General features: G+C 40.4%; 1 protein-coding gene across 4 annotated transcripts in view; it reads right to left on the minus strand.

The window, feature by feature from the left end:
• kif21b (kinesin family member 21B) overlaps positions 1–18897 on the minus strand; it is a 63208-nt gene that overhangs the window by 5397 nt on the left and 38914 nt on the right. For 2 of the 4 annotated variants that reach the window (XM_086040782.1, XM_086040781.1), the window contains exons 25-34: positions 18441–18509; positions 18238–18348; positions 15492–15530; positions 11066–11202; positions 10784–10964; positions 10265–10429; positions 9571–9688; positions 9296–9466; positions 2466–2665; positions 1292–1415 (exon numbers count right to left, since the gene is read on the minus strand). In XM_086040782.1, the coding sequence (XP_085896908.1) occupies positions 1316–1415; positions 2466–2665; positions 9296–9466; positions 9571–9688; positions 10265–10429; positions 10784–10964; positions 11066–11202; positions 15492–15530; positions 18238–18348; positions 18441–18509 (1291 nt within the window). In that variant the 3' untranslated portion in view covers positions 1292–1315. The remainder of the gene's footprint in view (positions 1–1291; positions 1416–2465; positions 2666–9295; positions 9467–9570; positions 9689–10264; positions 10430–10783; positions 10965–11065; positions 11203–15491; positions 15531–18237; positions 18349–18440; positions 18510–18897) is intronic. The other 2 variants (XM_086040784.1, XM_086040785.1) reach the window with 2 other exon arrangements.

Genomic DNA, 18897 nt, shown 5'->3' on the forward strand with positions numbered 1-18897 from the left:
TTAGGTCTCTGGAGACACACATAAATGCACCTCTGATTTTTTTTTTCCCACTTTTCCAAAGCTGCTTTCAAACTGATGACTCATAAAGTTGCTTGCGTGCCAAAGTCAACGTTTGCAATTCTCTTTGTGAATTATCACCCACTTTATCAAATTCACGTGAGCTTATTAGTCTGTGTTCACAATTGCAGAGTTTGGTTTTGTGAAAACAAACTGGTGTGAATGCTATCATCTGATCTCGGGCAGTGCACCAAACAAGCAGTTTGAGACAGCCTAAAGATGTGGTTTGCCTGCTTGCAGTTTGGGTCACTTCACTTCAAGTGTGAGCACAGCACCACCCATGTTTCAAAATGACAGCTTGAATCATGGATGGCCAACTTCAATGATGAATAAAAATTACCATTCAAGGATGACACAAAACTGCTGAACAGCAAACCTACACGAAGTGCACAAAGTCATTTTGCGCATTTTTTCACAAAAATCAACTCACACAAAACGTTATATTGAGGTACTAACCTGCATGTTATTCCAAATCCGCAATGTAATGATAAGACATACTCATGATTAAAGAGGAAGTCAACCCAAAACATGTTTGTTTTCAAGAATATGTTCTATGCAGGCCCACTAGTTGAAACGAGGCAAAATGATTCATATGAAATATGCGTTAAGCAGCAAAATCCACCCGTTTTTAGCCATCTCAGGGGGTGGCCATTTTGTCACTTTTGTCGACTGAAAATGACATCACAGACCCTCAGGGCTCAGATAATGACCAATCACGGCTGACCTGTTTTCTGAAGTTGAGCGATGATTGTTCGTTATCTGAGCCCTGAGCAGTTGTGATGTCATTGTCACAAAAATGGCCGCTCACTGAGCTGGATAAAAACGGGTGGATTTTGCTGCTTAACTCACATTCCACAAACACAATATTAATCAGAATGCTGTGTTTCGACTAGTGGGCCTGCATGGAATATATTCTTAGAAAAATATGTTTGGGTTGACTTCTGCTTTAAAGCCAAAGTGAGTGCAGTATCTGGAATGATGACAATTCCTGATAATTGGCGGGGAAAGATGAGCTGACAATAGCAATTAGTTTAGTGTTGAAAATAATTCAAATGCACCAGAGGGAAGCCCAACCCGTGGCAGTTCATTGTTTTTCTGCATAGACGTTAGTCGTGACTTATACAGCAGCATACATCTAATGCGTAATGGCAGGAGAGCAGAAATAGGTCAACGACAAGGAAGGAAATTGAAGAGAAAAGTGTTAGGACAGGAAAAGGAAAGGATAAGAAAGTACCAGAGGGAGGAGGGAAGGTGGTAATCATGGGAGGCTGGTGGCTCGGCCCTTGATGGCGAGGACCCGGCGAGGAAGACACGGGGTCAAGCCAGGCACATAGTTCCATAATTTCACCCTGCAATCACTGGGGTCATCGCGGAGGAAGAGTTTGAGACAAACAGGTTGTTGCCCAGTAGGATTGAAGTGGCAGAAGAGTGGTGGAGGAGGGCGGGGACGAGGAGAAGACGGAAAGCAGAAGGGGAGAACGTTAGCCAAGTTGGTTGTGAGCAAAAGTGAACGAATCAACATCTGGTATGAGGTCTCCTCTGCAGCGGCATAACAAACTTAGTGCCTCTTTCCTATAGGGACTGATATCGTTTTCTATTTCCTTTACTGTTGTTGAGGCACACGGAAAACACCAATACATCATTCTGTCTCGCGTTTTCACAAAGCCGCAAGCTGTCATCACGTCAACAAATTATTTCCTCACTTTTATGAGCATCTGCGTGACCATCATCCCACATTATTTTGCATCAGGTATGACTGACTGCATTCGCCATAACTAAGTATCAGGAGTCCACGAAAGAATTGAAACCTGTGGCACCAGACTTTCATTTTACCAATGAAAGTATTCAAATCAATCAGACTCAAGCGTATTGTTGTTGTTTTTATTGATTTTTTTTTTTTTTACTATTTACAGTGGTTAACTTAGTCACTGCCATCGACAAATTTATTTTCACAGTCCAGCCATTCAATCCCAGGAACTTATTCATATTTCTTTTCAATTTTTTTCAAACATTAGGGTAAAAGAGGGTCTGAAAATGTCTGGCAGGGAATGAGTTAAATAGGGAGCTTGAAATTAAAAAAAAAATGGTTTTGGGGCATTTTTGTTAAAGCTGACGGGTAGAGCTGACAATAAGACTTAACGAAAATAAACTTCGTCTTTTCCCTCTATTTAATATTTACGGATCCACCAGGCTTGTGGAAAAACAACCAATCAGAGACAGAAGGCGCGATTGATGAGGTGTGAATATTGCTTTTGCATTTGCAGGAGCTGGCAGAGCTCTGCAACCTCACGCTATTTTGCTGTTCCCTGTTATGTTGGGCATGAGGAGCTTTGCTCAAACCACTGCGTAATATCCATCTCCGGTTAACAGAGAGAGATTCATGTTAGTGCAGTAGGAACTGAGGTTACCTGGACGCAGTGAAAATCTGTCTGGAGTTGGTACATATGGCATTAATAGGGCTGTCGTGTCCTTTGACTTCTCCTATGGGAGTGAAGTTGTCGATGTTCCACACCTTCAGCATGCCGCCCCGGCAGCCGCTGAGCAGCAACGGCCTCGCTGGGACGTAAGCCAGGGCGCACACCCAGTCTTTGTGGGCGATGGGGATTTGCTGTTGAGTGGAGGTAGAGAAATGCTGAGTCGGCAAAAGGCACATTTCTTCGTGGATAGTTCATCAACAACATAGAGGCAAGGCATCATTTCTAGGTTCCGTCAGTCTCATCATGTCAACATGTGAACAGCATAATGAAGACGACTGTTGAAACACAAATTCTAATTGAACCCGGAAATGTATTGGATGTGTGCATTCAAGTTTAAAGAATGTCAAGTTAAGTTTAGTTTTGCCGTGCAGAAGGAAGGTATGTCGTCAATGTGGGGTTTTTTTTCACAATGAAAAACATTGTTAGGTATCTACAGGTGAATCAAAATTTGCAGATAAGATGGATATACTGTCGTTGTCCCCCCCAAAAAAAATAGAAAAAAAAACAGAAAAAAACATCCAAGATGGTAACCAGGCAACATATAAGCACAGACTGAGATCCACGGGCAAAGTTATTCTTAGTTCAATTTAGTCAAGAAAGCACATGAGCTGCCTTGTGAACGAAAAGGGACTCCCAATGACACAGACATCAAAGTATCAGGTGCAAAAAAATAGCAGCAGCTAAAAATGTGTGCGCTTACAGATAAATAATAAAAGTGGTTTATTTATATATTTGTGCTCTGTTAAAGCACATTAGTGCTCAAGTGGCAAACTTTGTCTCATTGCACTTTCAAAAACTCGGCAGCCCACAGGCACATCGTCTGCTTTTCAAAGCATTACAAAACAAAATACTTTCATTTTTCCATGAAAAGAAAAGTTGATATTCCACTCTGCAAAGACAGTGCGCAATGTGTATGTGTTTTTTCTCAATTTTTTCCCATGCATTTTGTCTGCATGGTCTCATACAATGTCTGGAAAAAATTACCGCATGCTGACAAAAATAACTGGCAAACGGCAAGAATATAGATAGAATACCTTCCCTGGGGAGCTTTTAAGTAAAAGTGGTGCAGAAAGAACAGCGTGAAGCAAGCCTGAGCTCAAAATGTAACTAGACACAACCATATACAATGCGGGCTTCAAAAGGACATGTATTATGGAAAATTGACTTTTTAATTGCTTTTATACAAATACAGTAGTCAGATTTGGTTCGAACGAGGCTCGTGTGCTCGGCGATATGGCCACCGCATGCACGGAGCCGCTCAACGAAACACAAGTGTAATTCGGTTGATGATGACCTGAAAGCTTGCTGGCCGGCAGCCCCCCCCACCCCCTCCCCGCCGCGTTTCAACCACGAGCTCATCCCGTGCTCGTCATTGTAAGGAAAAGCTGTACTCACATTGGCTTAGCCCACAACAAGAAGCGTGTTGAGCAGTGGCAAATTTGTGTGAGACGCAAGCGCTGTAATAAGATGAAGTGGGCTGTAATTCTTGATCCTTTTTTTTATTTTTTTTATTCTGTCCAAAGAATGTCAGATATCTTTAATGAAGGCACTGGGGAACGGATTAAAATTTTGAAGAAAAAAAAAGCCCTCCCTTAGATTTGTATAATTTATTCCGTCATTCGTTTTTCTTCTTTAGTCAACAGCGCAACTGGCACGAGATCTTTTTCTTGAATTTTTAGATAAATACCCATCAGTTAAAAACTGCTAAACTGTCAACTGTGTTGACTTGCCTTAAAAAGTACTTTAATAGCGGTTAACGTTTTTATATTAGTACACCAATTAATAATGTTAAAGTGTTACTGTAAAAACACTGCTTGTGACAATTGCAGTATACTTGTTTTCAATGACAGTGACACTTTGAAATGTGAAGTCTATTTCAAACTACTGCGTACCGTATTGTGGGTCTTGAAGTGCACCCAGTAAGCGGAGCTTTTGCTGTGCTCACTGAAGTTTTTATTGGGGTCAGCAGAGGTTTGTCAGTTCGGAATGGGATCTATAGGTCAGAAAAGGTTCAGTGGCTCTCTCTTAACACATAAATTAAAGAAAATATTGGAGGTGAGGTACCTGGAACCTAAAATGGGAAAAGGACTACAGAGTGTGAGGTTTTTGCTACCTAGTTTTATCAAAATCATTTATACCTACCAAAATAATTTACTAGGTTCCTGTAAAAGGTAACACGAAAGGATATGCTTGATTTATTCCTGACTCATTGAACCGGCTCCAATTGGGTGTAAAAAAGTGAATTCAGTTTGAAATTTCCTTTTCTACGTGGTGTAATACAAGAGTCAAGAGTTCGGTGGATTTGAAAAGAGCCAGCATTAAGCACTTGCATTGAAACATAGCATTCAAAGCAACATGTTGGATGGATCTCGTTTCCATGACTCACGGTCTATTAAATGTGTTAAGCGAGGCCGAGAGTAAAAACATTGCCATTCAAATTTACACGCACACGCGCACAAAATCATTATCTGGACGCTTCACTGACCAGTGCGTGGAAACATTAACTGCTTGGTCTGGTGAGTGAAATGTTTGGTGTGACAAAAACGACTGCGCAGAAAATATCAGATGGCGTCGTAGAATCAATAAAAGATGCCAAGGCAGTGTTGTGTAAACCCACCACCCAAACTGGAACTACATATTGCACGCACACAATTGGTTTGTAAGGTATATTTACACTTTTGTACAGCTTTTGGGAAGGGCTAACATACTGTGTAGATTAATTATAAACAAAGTGCTCCATTGAGGTTGTGCACTATGCTTTTCCGCAGAAAGGTTGAGAACAAAACTACTCCTAAAGGAGGCAGTGTTCCAGAGCTGTAATATACAATATCATTTTAAACCCTGCGCTTGCAGTCGGATGCAACTTCATAATTAGACAAGAGGCTGTAAAATAGATTGTATTGGCTCTTTGGCAAATGAGGTAGAGGTGAGACTCCACGGACCACAGCACAAACTCGGATTTAAATGAGTCTTTGAACAGTGCCTTATTTTCTTATTTAGTCCGCTGGGAGGAATAGGAAAATATGATTGAAGATGGAAGTAATGGGAGAAATAAGAAAATATGATTGAAGATGGAAGTAAAAATAAAACATAACTTATTAAAAACTTGACAATGTGCTGCTTAATATGCAAATGCTTGCGCATGCAAATGAAATCTACCCACAAGGTGCAGCATTATGCATTTTTAACACAGGCAGGCAACAGTCGATACACAAGGGACACCACAGAAATAAACACGCGCGCACGCAAAAACACACACGCACTTTCTCTCTGAATCTTAAGGCCCTCGTGTTGACATACTTTCGTGCCACTTTAAACATGACGCGCCAGCACCGCAGAGGGAATCCTGTATAAGAATGAGGAAATGAAGGAAGCGCTGCAGTGTGAGGGAGCTGACCAACACCCGATGACACTCCTCACATATCACGTGAATAGAAATACACACTGCCTTCCTGTAACGAGCACAGTAAGCGTTTGTTTGTGGAACATGTGAGGCCCAAATACGACACAAATACGCCCGATGGGCGTGTCCACGTTGTCTGAGTGACATGACCTCCTGCATGAGGTGCCCTTTGAGATCAACGCAATGTCTATGGTAGGGTTACAACTAATTAACCCCATAGCCAGACAGAAGTGCAACTTGAGTAGACTTCAATCATTCAGCCTGACCCACTAACCCTTTGATATGGAAGATGTGGAAAGCATCTTGCAAAAAAGCACAGCCTTTGATTCCATCCGAGACAATCTGAGAAAAGTCTGTCCTCTTTTCTGGAGGCCTTCGGCTTCATCACACACGGTAATTGTGAACGGCAAGGCACCAATGTGTGAATAGGTATTTTGAACAAGGTTTGGCAAAGCTGGATTTTAAAGAATGTCGGCTGTAATTCAATGCACATAGTACGTGTGTTAACGTCATACTCAGGGACCTCAGTGCTGATTTTTAGCTAAAATTATTATGTGGAGTCCCCCAAGGAACGATCCTAGTCCCTATTTGATTTGTCAACAACACGTTGCCATTGGGTCATTGGGCTTTACAAACAGTACCAAACGCTACTACGATAAGCATCTAAAAATTAGAAACCACTTAATCGACTATATTTAAACAAATAAATCTCACAAGCACAACAAATCATACAATAAATAATGGAAATGCAAAATTACTTAATTTCTTGTTATTGTTGAATGTCTGAAGTGTGATGGTAGTTTTTCATCTGGGCCATCTCAGGTCAAAATAATTACTGATGGATGTGAAGAGCTGAAATAAGTCACGAGTCATGCCTGCCTGCCAAAGAGCTGCACGGATATTGCAATATATTCAGAACCGGCAGACTAATAAGCAATATGAAAGATGAATGACACTAAATTACATTTCTCGGGCATATTTGAGACGATAAATAAATCTGTCATCTTTGCTTGTCAAATTACTTTATAATGGTTTTTTTTTTTCCAACAATAATTTTCCCTCAAACAATTAACCAGCACATTTCATTAGAGCGGTAGTGAAACAGTTTCGCATCAGGCTGCAATAATCCATCACATGCTTACAATGTATTTGCAGCCAGTAGAAAGACTGGCTACCGTTTTTGCACAGTAAAATGAGTGTCAAGAGGTCATTTATCAACAGCTGTAGAGGAAAGCCAGATGGATAATTTCAGGAGGAACATTAAATACTAAAAGGGGCTTCATATTCACAAAATGTTATATATCCAGTCCACCATGAAAGAAGAACCCGTTGGGGCAAATTTTCAAAGACCCACTCATATTTCGGAACCGTTTCGTTAGCATTGATGCATTATTCAGTCAGAAAATAAAGAAAATGCTGAAAAATACAATTTTTCGTAATGTTTTATAATAATATCCCAACATTGTCTCTTGTCCTACCACACCACAAAATTCTTGGAAAAACAAGTAAATAGTTATGTAGTCCTGCCAGCTAACAAAAACACATTCGAAGATCACTCAGAGCACAAACCAGCAAGGGCAGAGCAATCCCAATGTCTGATTCCGTTTTTTTGTTTTTTTTAAATCACATCAAAGTTATTTCTCTGTTCCATGCAATCCTTATGGCTGTCGACAATACACATTACACAAATGTTTTTTTTTTTCCAGTGCCATCTGGTGGGTCAATTGCCCCACTTTGCCTAAATGCAAGCATACTGTTGTCAAAAGATAATCATACTTTATCCACCAGCATTATATCAATTCTTCTGCCAGCCCAATTAAAGTTTTGAGCAACAGCATGTGCTCGCAAACAAAAAACACTGAGAAAAAAAAAAAGGGGTAATAAACAAGAGCTCTCTGGGAGCGTTGACCTCCTCCAAGGCTGAAAAACTAAATTAGCCACCTTTGATCCAGACTATGTCTAAGATCTGCTCCATAATTGAATGGATTTTTCTTTGGGCGCTTATCTAACTAACCACACAGTTCTAGAAAAGTTGGTGAAATTAGCTTTCAGATCAGTTGATCTCTACCATGTGTGCTGTATATAATACAGAGTTTTCACAAAGACTCCCCTTTTTTTTGTGACATTATCCATCCATCCATCCATTATCTATACCGCTTATCTCAAGACATTATAACAAAACCAATTAAAATACATTGATAAAGACAGCAGCCATAGGTTCTCTAGCGACGATATTTTATTTTATCTTCCGCCGTATGGCCTTTCATACCTTAAACACTTTACAGTTTGTTCTTTAAGGAATGAACTGTTACTGATCAGTTACCAAGAGAGCCTGATCCATTTGATGTTTCCACAACTAGCTGCTGAAGGTGGTGGTCTATGTTTTTCAACAAAATGGCGGCGTCAGGAAATTTTTCAATGAGCGCCCGCCGAACAAACTGATAGCGAGGGAAGAGTCACTTCTTGCTTGTTGAAAATGTTTCACCTTGAATTCAATTCTAAAGCACAGCTGTGGAGTCTCCCTATTTATTCCTTAGTGGGGGTGGTCAACAATAGGGCTCTGTTTTGTTGTTGTAGTTAATAAAACAGCAGTCCTGCATACCAATTGGTTGTTCTCTTGCCTTATGACAAGACAGCTCATTAGGGCCACTCTTCCCTTGGAATGAGACAATCTTTGAGGGAGGGATGTCAGGGCATTGTATACCTTAGAGATCCTCCTCCGACAGCTTGTCTAGTTTGACATAGATGACTTCTTTTACACCTCTTACAAACCGGCAGTCCTTTCTAACGCTGACTCGGGAGCAGAAGCAGCTTCAACTCAACTCAACTGCTCGGTCTCTCCGTCGGACAGCAGCCGGTGTCCGCGGTTCATTTGCGTCTGACTTGAACGACTGAGAATCTTATGGTGGATATGACAATCGTGTATTCTTGCAAGTGGCCTTCAACATCACCTACAGAAACTGCTTGGGACTTTTTTTCCTTTAGAGAGCAAGGTTTGAAACAAAACTTCCATGAGCTGTAAAATTGCAGAAGCACTACGCACGATAACGCCATATATGCTGCAGAGAGTGGACAGTTCTAGATTATTGCGTCCATGTTTGTAAAGTAACCACTGTATGAAATCATACATCTGTTGCTATTAAATGTGAAAGATTATCATAATAAAGTTACATCATCTATCTGTTTGAAATCAGGGAATGTTTTTGTTGACTCCCTCGTACATCAGTCGCGTGTAACCTAGATTTTATCACTTGTATAAATCTTGAGTGATGGCATATGTGCTGCATAGTGCAAGAGGCATCCATTATTCAGCTCGCATTCTTCTGAAACAATCGGCCGGAACACACACGACGCGCACCTGACTGAGCTCCTGCTGCTCCAAATCCCATTTTTTGATGCCGTTGTCTCTCGATCCACTGAACAGTACGTCTCCCTGCACAGCCAAACACTCGATGCCGTCGTAATGCGGCGGCTCAAAGTTATGAGCTGGGCCAACGTTACCCGCCGTCCCCTCTGCCACATCAAATACCTGTAAATGAAAGCACAAGTCAGCATTTGAAATATCTAACTATGATCTGGACATCGTTATTAAAAATCAATGATGGTCTAAAAGTGAGACTTCATGTTGACTACCTTCACATAATGGTCTTTTGAGCCAGTGATGACTTGGTCTTTGCCCAGCAGAGACTGTCCCACCGTCAAACACATGACAGAGCCAATATGGCCTGTCAGCTTGCCCATAGCTTGCATCCTAAACGCACAAGTTGAAGCAGATTTTCAACGAACCACTTTCAATGAACAAAGACATTTTCCATTTGGCCGATAAAGCGGCTGAGCCAAAGCCCTGTCACAGAGGCCGAGAAGATACAAACGGGGTGTTTATCAAATGCATTTTCATCTTGGCAGAATTCCTATGCACCAATAAATGGTACGAGAATTTCTGTCTGCGTCGCCTGTGTCGCTCAGGAACAATAAACTTGAAAAGGAGAATTGTTGACACCTTCCCCAAAAAGGCTCATGTGTACCGCTTCACCAGTATTCTGTAGCTTTTTGGTTTAGCTGGAAGAATTTCTCTGTGCTGGTATATTAAGTAAAAAGGGTAACGTATGGTAATATAAGGTAAATATGTTTATCAAGTGTATTTTCTTGTGAATATCAAACTAAAAAAAAAACAATAACAACAAGCATGAGGGACCAATGCACACTGTGAAACAGATCTGGTATTTGAGTCTGCAAAAAAAATATATAAAAAACATTTTTTGCAAAGACATCACACGCGCATGGGTGAACACCATTCCACCAATCAACAAACAAAAAGCATGCATACCTGTTGAGATCCCAGATGCGAACCGTGTTTCCAGTAGCGGCATACAAAACAGATCCTGACGGGTTGAGAGCAATCTGGTTGATCTGACATTCGCCATGTGCAAATGTTATTGTGCGGGTGGTGGCGCCGGCACACGCATCGCCTGACACCACTTGTCCTGATGAACTGGAGGAAAGTTAAAAACAAAACAAAAAAATCAATGAGAGGACGAAAAAGAAAAATTAAATGTAAAAAGAGAGGACATTACACAATGTAATGACATCTACATCAAGTCATTTTGATTTTATAAATATAAGGTTTAGCTTAAAAAAAACCAACTCTTTTAACTGTCGTACTCTAATAAAAAATATTGCTCAACTGGTGTTTAGTGTTTCATCTGTGTTTGAATGGTGAGCGATATTGACATGATTGTCAGGTGCCCAGCATCACACAAAACGACGTGACATTTGACTCTGTGTCTTTGCAAATATTCATCGGCTCTTAACTCCATGTAGCCAGCTGAGGGGGGCGGTCACTTACGTGAGGGTGCGCACGCACTTAGTCGAATCACGTATGTCCCACACCTTGATGTAGAACGTAGAGACGGAGAAGAGCAGACCCGAGGAGGGACAGTATTTGACCGAGACCACGTTGTTGGGATGGCCTTTGAGCGTGGCAATCTCCTGACCTGTCACCAGGTTCCACATCTTACAGGTACGATCTGGAGGAAAATATTTAGAATAGTATGCATAGGACATTGTTGCCGATGGATTTGTTTACCACTCACTGACTTTTTAGTCAACGCCTTGGCGAAGTGTGTACCTTTGGATCCGGTGAACAGCAGCTCATCTGTGGCATCCACACACAGGACAGGCTTCGAATGGCCCTCGGCTACAGACATACACTGCAGGGGGGCTGTCCGACCCCCCTTCACGCCTCCGATAGGATTGATCACACCCCTGAAGAAAAAAAATCATTCGCTGGGTTACTTCCTTCAGGCAAAATGAAAGCGTATGATCACTCCTACATTTCTACAGATGGAAGCGCAACCGCAGGCAAACATGCTTCATAAAATTGAAAAAATAAATACAAATCAATCATCAAATCAATTAGCACTCTAAAGACACTGCCGGCATCAAATTTGAGAGCTGTTTCAAAAATTCCGCTTTGAGAACAATAATGCTCAATTTGGACATTATGTTTTCTATTGTGGTTGTAGTTTTTACTGTTATGGTCCCCGAGATTCTGTTAGACAGTGGTTCTCAAAGTGCGGTCCCTCTGGGGCTCCCTCTAGTGGTCTGCAAAAGAATCACTGAATGAAATGTTACAGTGGCTGAAACTGGTCTTCATCAAGTATAGTAAATTTGTTAAATAAAGTTCAGTTGTATTTAACTTTGAAGTACAAAGGAGTTGAATTTAATCTGTTTGAGTTGTTTTAAAACATTTATTTAGGTGCAGTTTAATTTACCTTATGTACAGTTTAATTGAATCACTATTTTAGTAGTTTTTTTATTTTCATATATTCAAGCGTGTTGTCCATTTTGAAACTGTGCATGGTATTATTGGCTTATGATAACATGAAATTTACCTTTCAGGAATAAAACCTCTGACTGGTTTTTGATGACTATTTTTTGATGAACACTTGGGCCTAGTAGACCACTGTATTTTAATGTTGGAAATTATAATGGTACGGTACTTTACTTGGTGTCACATTTGAGAACCACTGCTCTAGGTGGAGCCATGTCTTGATCTGCATGTTTCTACTGTTGATTAAGTGATTCAGGACACTTGTGGGAGCGCATTTCATTTTTTTCCATTTTCCTCTTCAGCCGGCTTCGAGCCAGAGCACTTCCGGCCTACACTCCACATGCTCAGTCTTTGTTTTTGTTTTCTTGTCCGTAATATACATTTGCAACTTTCAACACCCACACATATATCTTTCACTTACCCACTCACTGCACGAGTGATGCTACCGATCATTTTCATGCACATGTATATACTTTAGTCATCATTCCATTTGGTCAAATTTGGTTTATTTGGGTTTGAATTGATTGATTTACTCAAAGTATGATTCTGAGTAACCTTACACATGGTCTCACTCTTTTTTTGTTAATATCTTATGACCCAATATCGTATCAAATCATAATGAGAGGAGTTTCTAATATTCAAGTATTTTATTTAGCCATAAGCGAGCAAGATTTTACATTTGAAATCTTAATGAACATCTCTCAGCTTAATATTTTCCACCACTGCACTGCACAATTACAGAGTAAATATTTCTCTAGTACCGCTAGTGTGCAGGTACCCAAAAAATGGTATGGTGAGCATATATTATGATTTTTTTTTTTTTTTTTGCTACAGCTCTTGCATTGGCGGTCATTGTTCTGTGCAGGTGCAGCTAATGATGTGGCCATTGAGAGCACATACTCTTATGCTGATCTCCTGCTCCTTCTTTACTGTTCTGTAAAAGTCGAATTCAAGTGTTTTATTGATAAGAGCGCTTTGCCAGTCAACCCACTTCTTCTCTCACACACAAACACGTCAACCGAAACCACTAATTAAACATACACACAGTCGTCTCTATATGCACTCAACCCTTCCCCCATGTAATGCTGACAGTCCAGAGTCGAAGAGATCCTGGAAAGCAGTCAGCAGAGTGAGACAAGTGCAGGGAAATGGTGAAGGGGAAGGGGGAGGATTGTGAGAAAAGTGGTCTCTGGCGGGCTTCCTAATAACACTAGTGGGGCCTGTGTTTGTGTGTGAAGTAGATGAGGGTGAAGGGGGATAAACAGTAACAGTGAAAGGAAACAGTGAGCTGTGCAAGTTGTTTGTCATTCTAATATGTGTTTTTAAATTTGCTGTCATCTTGAACTTTTCATTAGTACCCATCTGACTTCATGTTCCTGCTGTTCTTTCATTGGGCTATGCAGCTGCATGGAGCTGTAGGAATTCTGCCCGTCACCAACCGGCAAATGTTTGACGTGACTAGGGAATAAAAATCTTGAGGAATTCTGTTGATCTATGTTGCTCCGTCAGCAAGGTTTGTATGTCCCCGTGAAGAATGATTTGAGTCATCTGTGTGATTTTACATGTTGTTGTTGAACAAGAAATTGGAAGATTAAAAAAAAAAGACAATTACTAGACATTAACTCATTCCCTGCCATTGGCGAATTTATTTGTCTTTTCACAGTCCAGATATTCAATCCCAGGAACTTCTTATTTATTTTTTTATTATTTACTCCTTTTTTTTAAAAAAATATTTTCAAACGTTAGGGTAAAATAGGGTCTGAAAATGTCTGGCAGTGAATGAGTTAAGAGTGATAATCATCATACTTTCCCTGTAGGTTTTCTACTCAAGTGGCTGGTGCCATATTTTTTAATATAAAAACTCAGCTGGAAGAACAGCCATTGAGGGGGTGACAGAACCCGAATTGTGTGAGACACAAATGCACACACATTACTTCCTATTGCATTAACAAACCAAATCAAAAAGTTAGTGATCAGCCCCCAAAAAATTGCACATGAAACAAATGAAATTATAAAAAGAAAAAACAAAGCAAGAGCATCCTGCAGAGAAAAAAAAAAATCATAATGTGTCATCATGCAACAACCAGTCACAGCACCTTGTTCACCACCTCCATGGGTTGGGGTGCCCCATGAAAAAAAAAGACACTTTGACCCCTTCCACGTCAAGGGCGCACATTAAAAGTACTATCTTCTTGAGGCACTGTCAGTCATGGAGCCTCAGAATCATTCCTTTTCCCTCCTTACATGAGCGGCACCAATGCATGTATAGTGCTGGAAGTGAGAAACATTGCTAGAAAAGAAACTTTTTTGCCTCTTGTAAAATATGCCCTACTTGTACTTTTGGGGGGGAGATAAATAAATAAAGTAACGCACAAAACTTGAACAAAAAAATAGTATTAGGAGAGAGGGAAAGGAGAATTATAATTTTAAAAGCTAGGAGGGAAATAGGTCGGTGCATTTTTGTGAGTGAACCTCATTGCCGTCTGTTGTCAAGGCTACAAGGAGCTCATTGCTACCGCATAGAATGAGACACGGTTTATATTAAGATATATATTTTACACCATTCATCCCCTTTTTTTCCCATTGAAGATATAAAATGGAATGGAGCTTCTCTCAGCACTGCAATGGTCCAAATAGCAGCAACTGTTGCCGCTCTATCAGCATGAAAGATCTCATAGTGTGCAGAGTTATGAAGTATGTAAGAGCAGCTAATGGATGTTGCAGTGCCGAGCTTGGGGGACCAACAGACTAATGAGAAATGTGGAGGCAGATCAGTGTGTGTTCCCTGCATCACACTGAGAAACAGACAGACGCGCCTCTGTGAAAGCCGCTTCAAGTTTTGAATTACTGAGAAATTTACAGAGATAGTGAGGAGAGAAAAAAATGTGTATATCATTATAACATGAAACCATTTGTTTTAAACCTATTCTGTGCAAAAGATAAAACCTTTTTTTCTAAAAAGAACCTCTAAAGCACACCAATTAGCATGTGTTATTGTCTTTCCCTGGTAGAAAAAGTCTGTGTGTATGATAAAACAGAAGGGTGGCTTTTTCTTCTTTTTTTTTTTTTTTTTACAGACTAGACTTGATAAACATGAGAGTGTAAGGTGTTAATTAGTGAGTTTAGGTTTAGTTTTTTTTTCTGCCATTTTAACACATCTTTGCAAATGTTACAAGTTGGATTACTTTTTGAATAGATTTGTCTTGGTGACTTTTGCAAATTAGACACAAGGTCAGTTATTCGGGACAGGCATCTATGGACAGGGTCAGTCAAAATAGAGAACGGTATGTAGTGAGCGGAATTTATTGGCCTGAGATCTACTCTGTACTGTCTCATTAACATTGGTTCATTTATTTTGTTATTTATAACGTTACTTCCAAAGGTTTTATGACGGCGACAGTTTGACTCATTGGGGTCACGTGTCAACTGGAGCATTCTGCGATACTGGCAACACGATAAAGACTTGCCTGAGTTGTATTGCTCTCTAAAATCATATTTGCACAACCAATTTTCATGTGAAGAGTCCATCGATAGACTGAGGATCATTCAGGTTCCGCGTACTAGCAACAGCACGAAGAAACCACAATCACATGCGGGTGGAGAGGCTGGTGGGTGGAGGAAGGACAGGTGGTGAAGAGGCGACCATGATGATGTCATGGTGAGTTTACAAGAAAAATGGCAGAAGACACGGACAGAGAAGGAAAAGACACAGTTGGTCTACCTGAGCACCTCGGAGAGCGAGGAGTCGCTGTCATCCGACCTGGAGGCAGAAGAGGAAAGGAGCGGGGTAGGGTGGGGTGTCAGGGAGAGGAAAGGTTAATCACGCTAAGGAAAGACAGAAGGGTTACTGGCAATGGGTTTACAAAGGAGGAGGGACTCAGGAAAGGCTTTAGATATAAAGCAGCGCACAAAGCTTTTTCGGTGCTCAGTAAACACCAAATAAGCTCTGCGCTTGAGTGATGAAAAATGTAATGTTTGGGTGCACCCAGGCTGTTTAAGTTGATGGTTCGCTCACAGGAAAAAATAATAATAATAATACAGCTCAACATCTTTTGGGAAATTCGATGATAGAAGGAAGATTCTGCACTATGGTGGAAACTGAACATTTATATTGTCAGTAACTTAGAGTAGCAAGAGGAGATGAAAGACCACTACCCTAGCCTTCCGACATTCGTGAAAAAATGCTGAAAGTAGTTGAAAGCAAATTCAATCATACAGTATATGCCTGTGAGCGTAGTGATATTGCGTCTCTAATTGTGTTACCGGACTGTTTTGTGTTAAAAGGATTATAACAGTGAAAAAATACTGTAGATGCTAATCGTTAGCTTGTGCCTATGGCTTTTCCCATTATGTTAGCACTAATCTTAAAAACATTTTAAGGAAAAGCAATATGATTGTTTTAAATACATCATGTGTATTTACAATACATAATAGACAATGCGAATCTGTTTTTCCTTCTAATTGAACGTTTGCATGCACTGCGGTGTACAGGAAAGCAGGCTCAGAGCAATACACGTAATCATGAGTGAGTTCAACATCACTGGGAAATCCCTGGTTGCTCAAAATGAGACACTGTATCTCCCACTTGTATTGTTGCAGCCAATTTAATAATGAGCACGTTAAAGACACAATGCGTGGACCTCCCGCAAGGTGGCCGTGTCCAGAGGTGCGTGACATCATGGGAAAATTGGCATAAACCATTATCCGCAACTAATATGACGTCATGGCATCATGTGCAAAGAGCCCATTGCAACAATAAAAGAGTGAGTTTTATTTTCTTATTAATGCTGATGCCTGTTGGCATAGTGATGTCCTACAAAGTGTTTCTTACACAACTTCGATTGTTCTATATATTTTGTTCTGAAATAAGGATCTACTGTCTCAATTAAAGCCGCTTAACGCAACCAGACAGAAAACTGTCTAAATGTCTTCTATTCAATTGAATGTGTCCTACCATATAGATCAAATAAACAGGGTAGTTGTGATACAGTATTATACTAACTTAGAGAATGTCACAGTTGCAAAGATTATAACGGTAATGCATGTAAAGATCAATTTAAGAATGGGGGCAATTCATCTTTTTTCACGCAACAACAAAAACATTTCTTCCACTGAATTCGTCAATACAGCTGCAGAAATAATGGGGGGAACAAACACCACCATGAAAGCTAAGAGATTTGAGATGAAGTCTCCGGTGAGGAGCTCAAAAAAAAGACAGAGAACCAACCTCCCACATTGTTTAGCACAGTCCATTCAAAATGGCGACAAATGACAACAGCTGCATTGAAAGATAATGAAAGGCAACCCATTCACCTACGCCTCCTTCATACTATGAACCACCGGTTCGCAGAAAATAATCCCGCACATTTTCTCTGACGATGAAGCTTGCAAAAGAATCGGAAAGAACGGGCAAAAGCTACGACAGCTAAAATTTGTCAGTCTAGTTTTCTAGAAGAGCCTTTTCCTCTTCTACGTTGCCACTCGATATTGCTGATCTCCACTTTTCGACTGGAGGTTTTCTCACACCTTGTGTATTGATGGGGACTAAAAACACAGAGGTCATGCTACACCTCAATATAGCCTTTACGATGACAGCATTCCGTAGGAATGAACACAAAATAAACCTACATAAAAGCAGGATTTAAAAACAAAGCGTTCCATAACAAATACACATTTTATCCGATGTGTAATTCTGTTGAGCATACTGTACGAACATTACCCCATAACTCACTACATGCATTTAAATAATACATTTTTCATATATCACATATTATTTATGAGGCACATATTCATTGTGATGTAATGATGTTGCACAAGTGGAAAATATTCATGTTCATGGGCACGTTCCAACATATGGAATATTGCTGTTCTTTAGAACAACTGACCAAGTAGAGCATGCTATTTTGCCTCTCTACTTTTTCAAGTTATTAATCGCAGTTAATCAACAATGAATTCCACACAAACATTGTCCATCAAATCAATCATCTATCCAAAAAATGCCCATCCCTAACAATCAATTTCATATCATTGAGCAGGATTGTCTTGTATACATCCCCGGCTAAATAGAAAAAAAAATAGCTCGACAGATATACAGTAATTAAGTTCTGTTTTTAAATGTTCCTCTGAGCACCTATTATCCTGCAGTTGTGGAGGACATCTTTAGCGTCTCTTGGTCATAAGACTAACTGCTGGCATCACTTGTTCCCTGGAGATTGGCAATAATGCCACTTGAAGTGTTCTTGGTTTACACAATGGCATTGACATGCAGATAAACTCAGTGGAAATTGCTCACACTTAAGCTCCACAGTGCCACAGACTAAGGCCCTTTCTTCTCCAAAGACCTGACCTTCAGCCATTTCACAGGGCCAGTAAACCAAATGGAAGACGAAAAAATAACTCTGGATGATCGTAAGAGCATGTATGGAGAAAAACAAAAAATAAAATAAACAGTCTTTTATTGCACTCACTTGTCCAGAGCAGAACCTTGACTTTGGTTGCTGGTGAGCCTCGAGAACACGTTGCGGTCATGCCTGGTCCTCAGAGGAGGCGAGGATGGCGGTGTATAGCCATCAGTGGGCCTGAGAAATTCAGAAGAAATGCATGCAAATAAGTGCGAGTGAAAAGCAGCGCGATGACGCCACGACTGTTGTGACTTTATAACAGCTTGTACCTGTATGAACGGTCGTAAGATTTCCTTCTGGTGATGGGAGAGGTGTCGTAGCCTCGCGACTGCCTGGGACTGACACAAAAAAAAGCAAACTAAGACAGTCCTCAAGGGATTATACCGTACACGCGCTAATAACACACACTAACTATGAGCATTATGGGTGTAAAGCAATTAGCAGTGTTACTGACACTACAACAACTGGCTGACTCATTTTAAAAATGCAAATGCTCACATGCACTGAATGATCTTCCCTTTTCAGGGCGATGTCTAAAAATGTCACACCACGCTTTTTCTTTTAGAAATTACAACAAGAAGCATCTCCTTAATTGTTTCAACTAACATTAAAGACACAAAATAAAGCGGGTAAATGCCAAAAAATGAGATCATGGCATGAGACTCATACTTTGCCAAAGCATCTTTTGCTTCAATTACGCCAATCAGTCTATTTGCATAGACGTGC

The sequence above is a fragment of the Filicampus tigris genome, chromosome 9 (genome assembly GCF_054856515.1).
Source record: "Filicampus tigris isolate MCC_2025a chromosome 9, RoL_Ftig_1.0, whole genome shotgun sequence".
NCBI lineage: Eukaryota > Metazoa > Chordata > Actinopteri > Syngnathiformes > Syngnathidae > Filicampus > Filicampus tigris.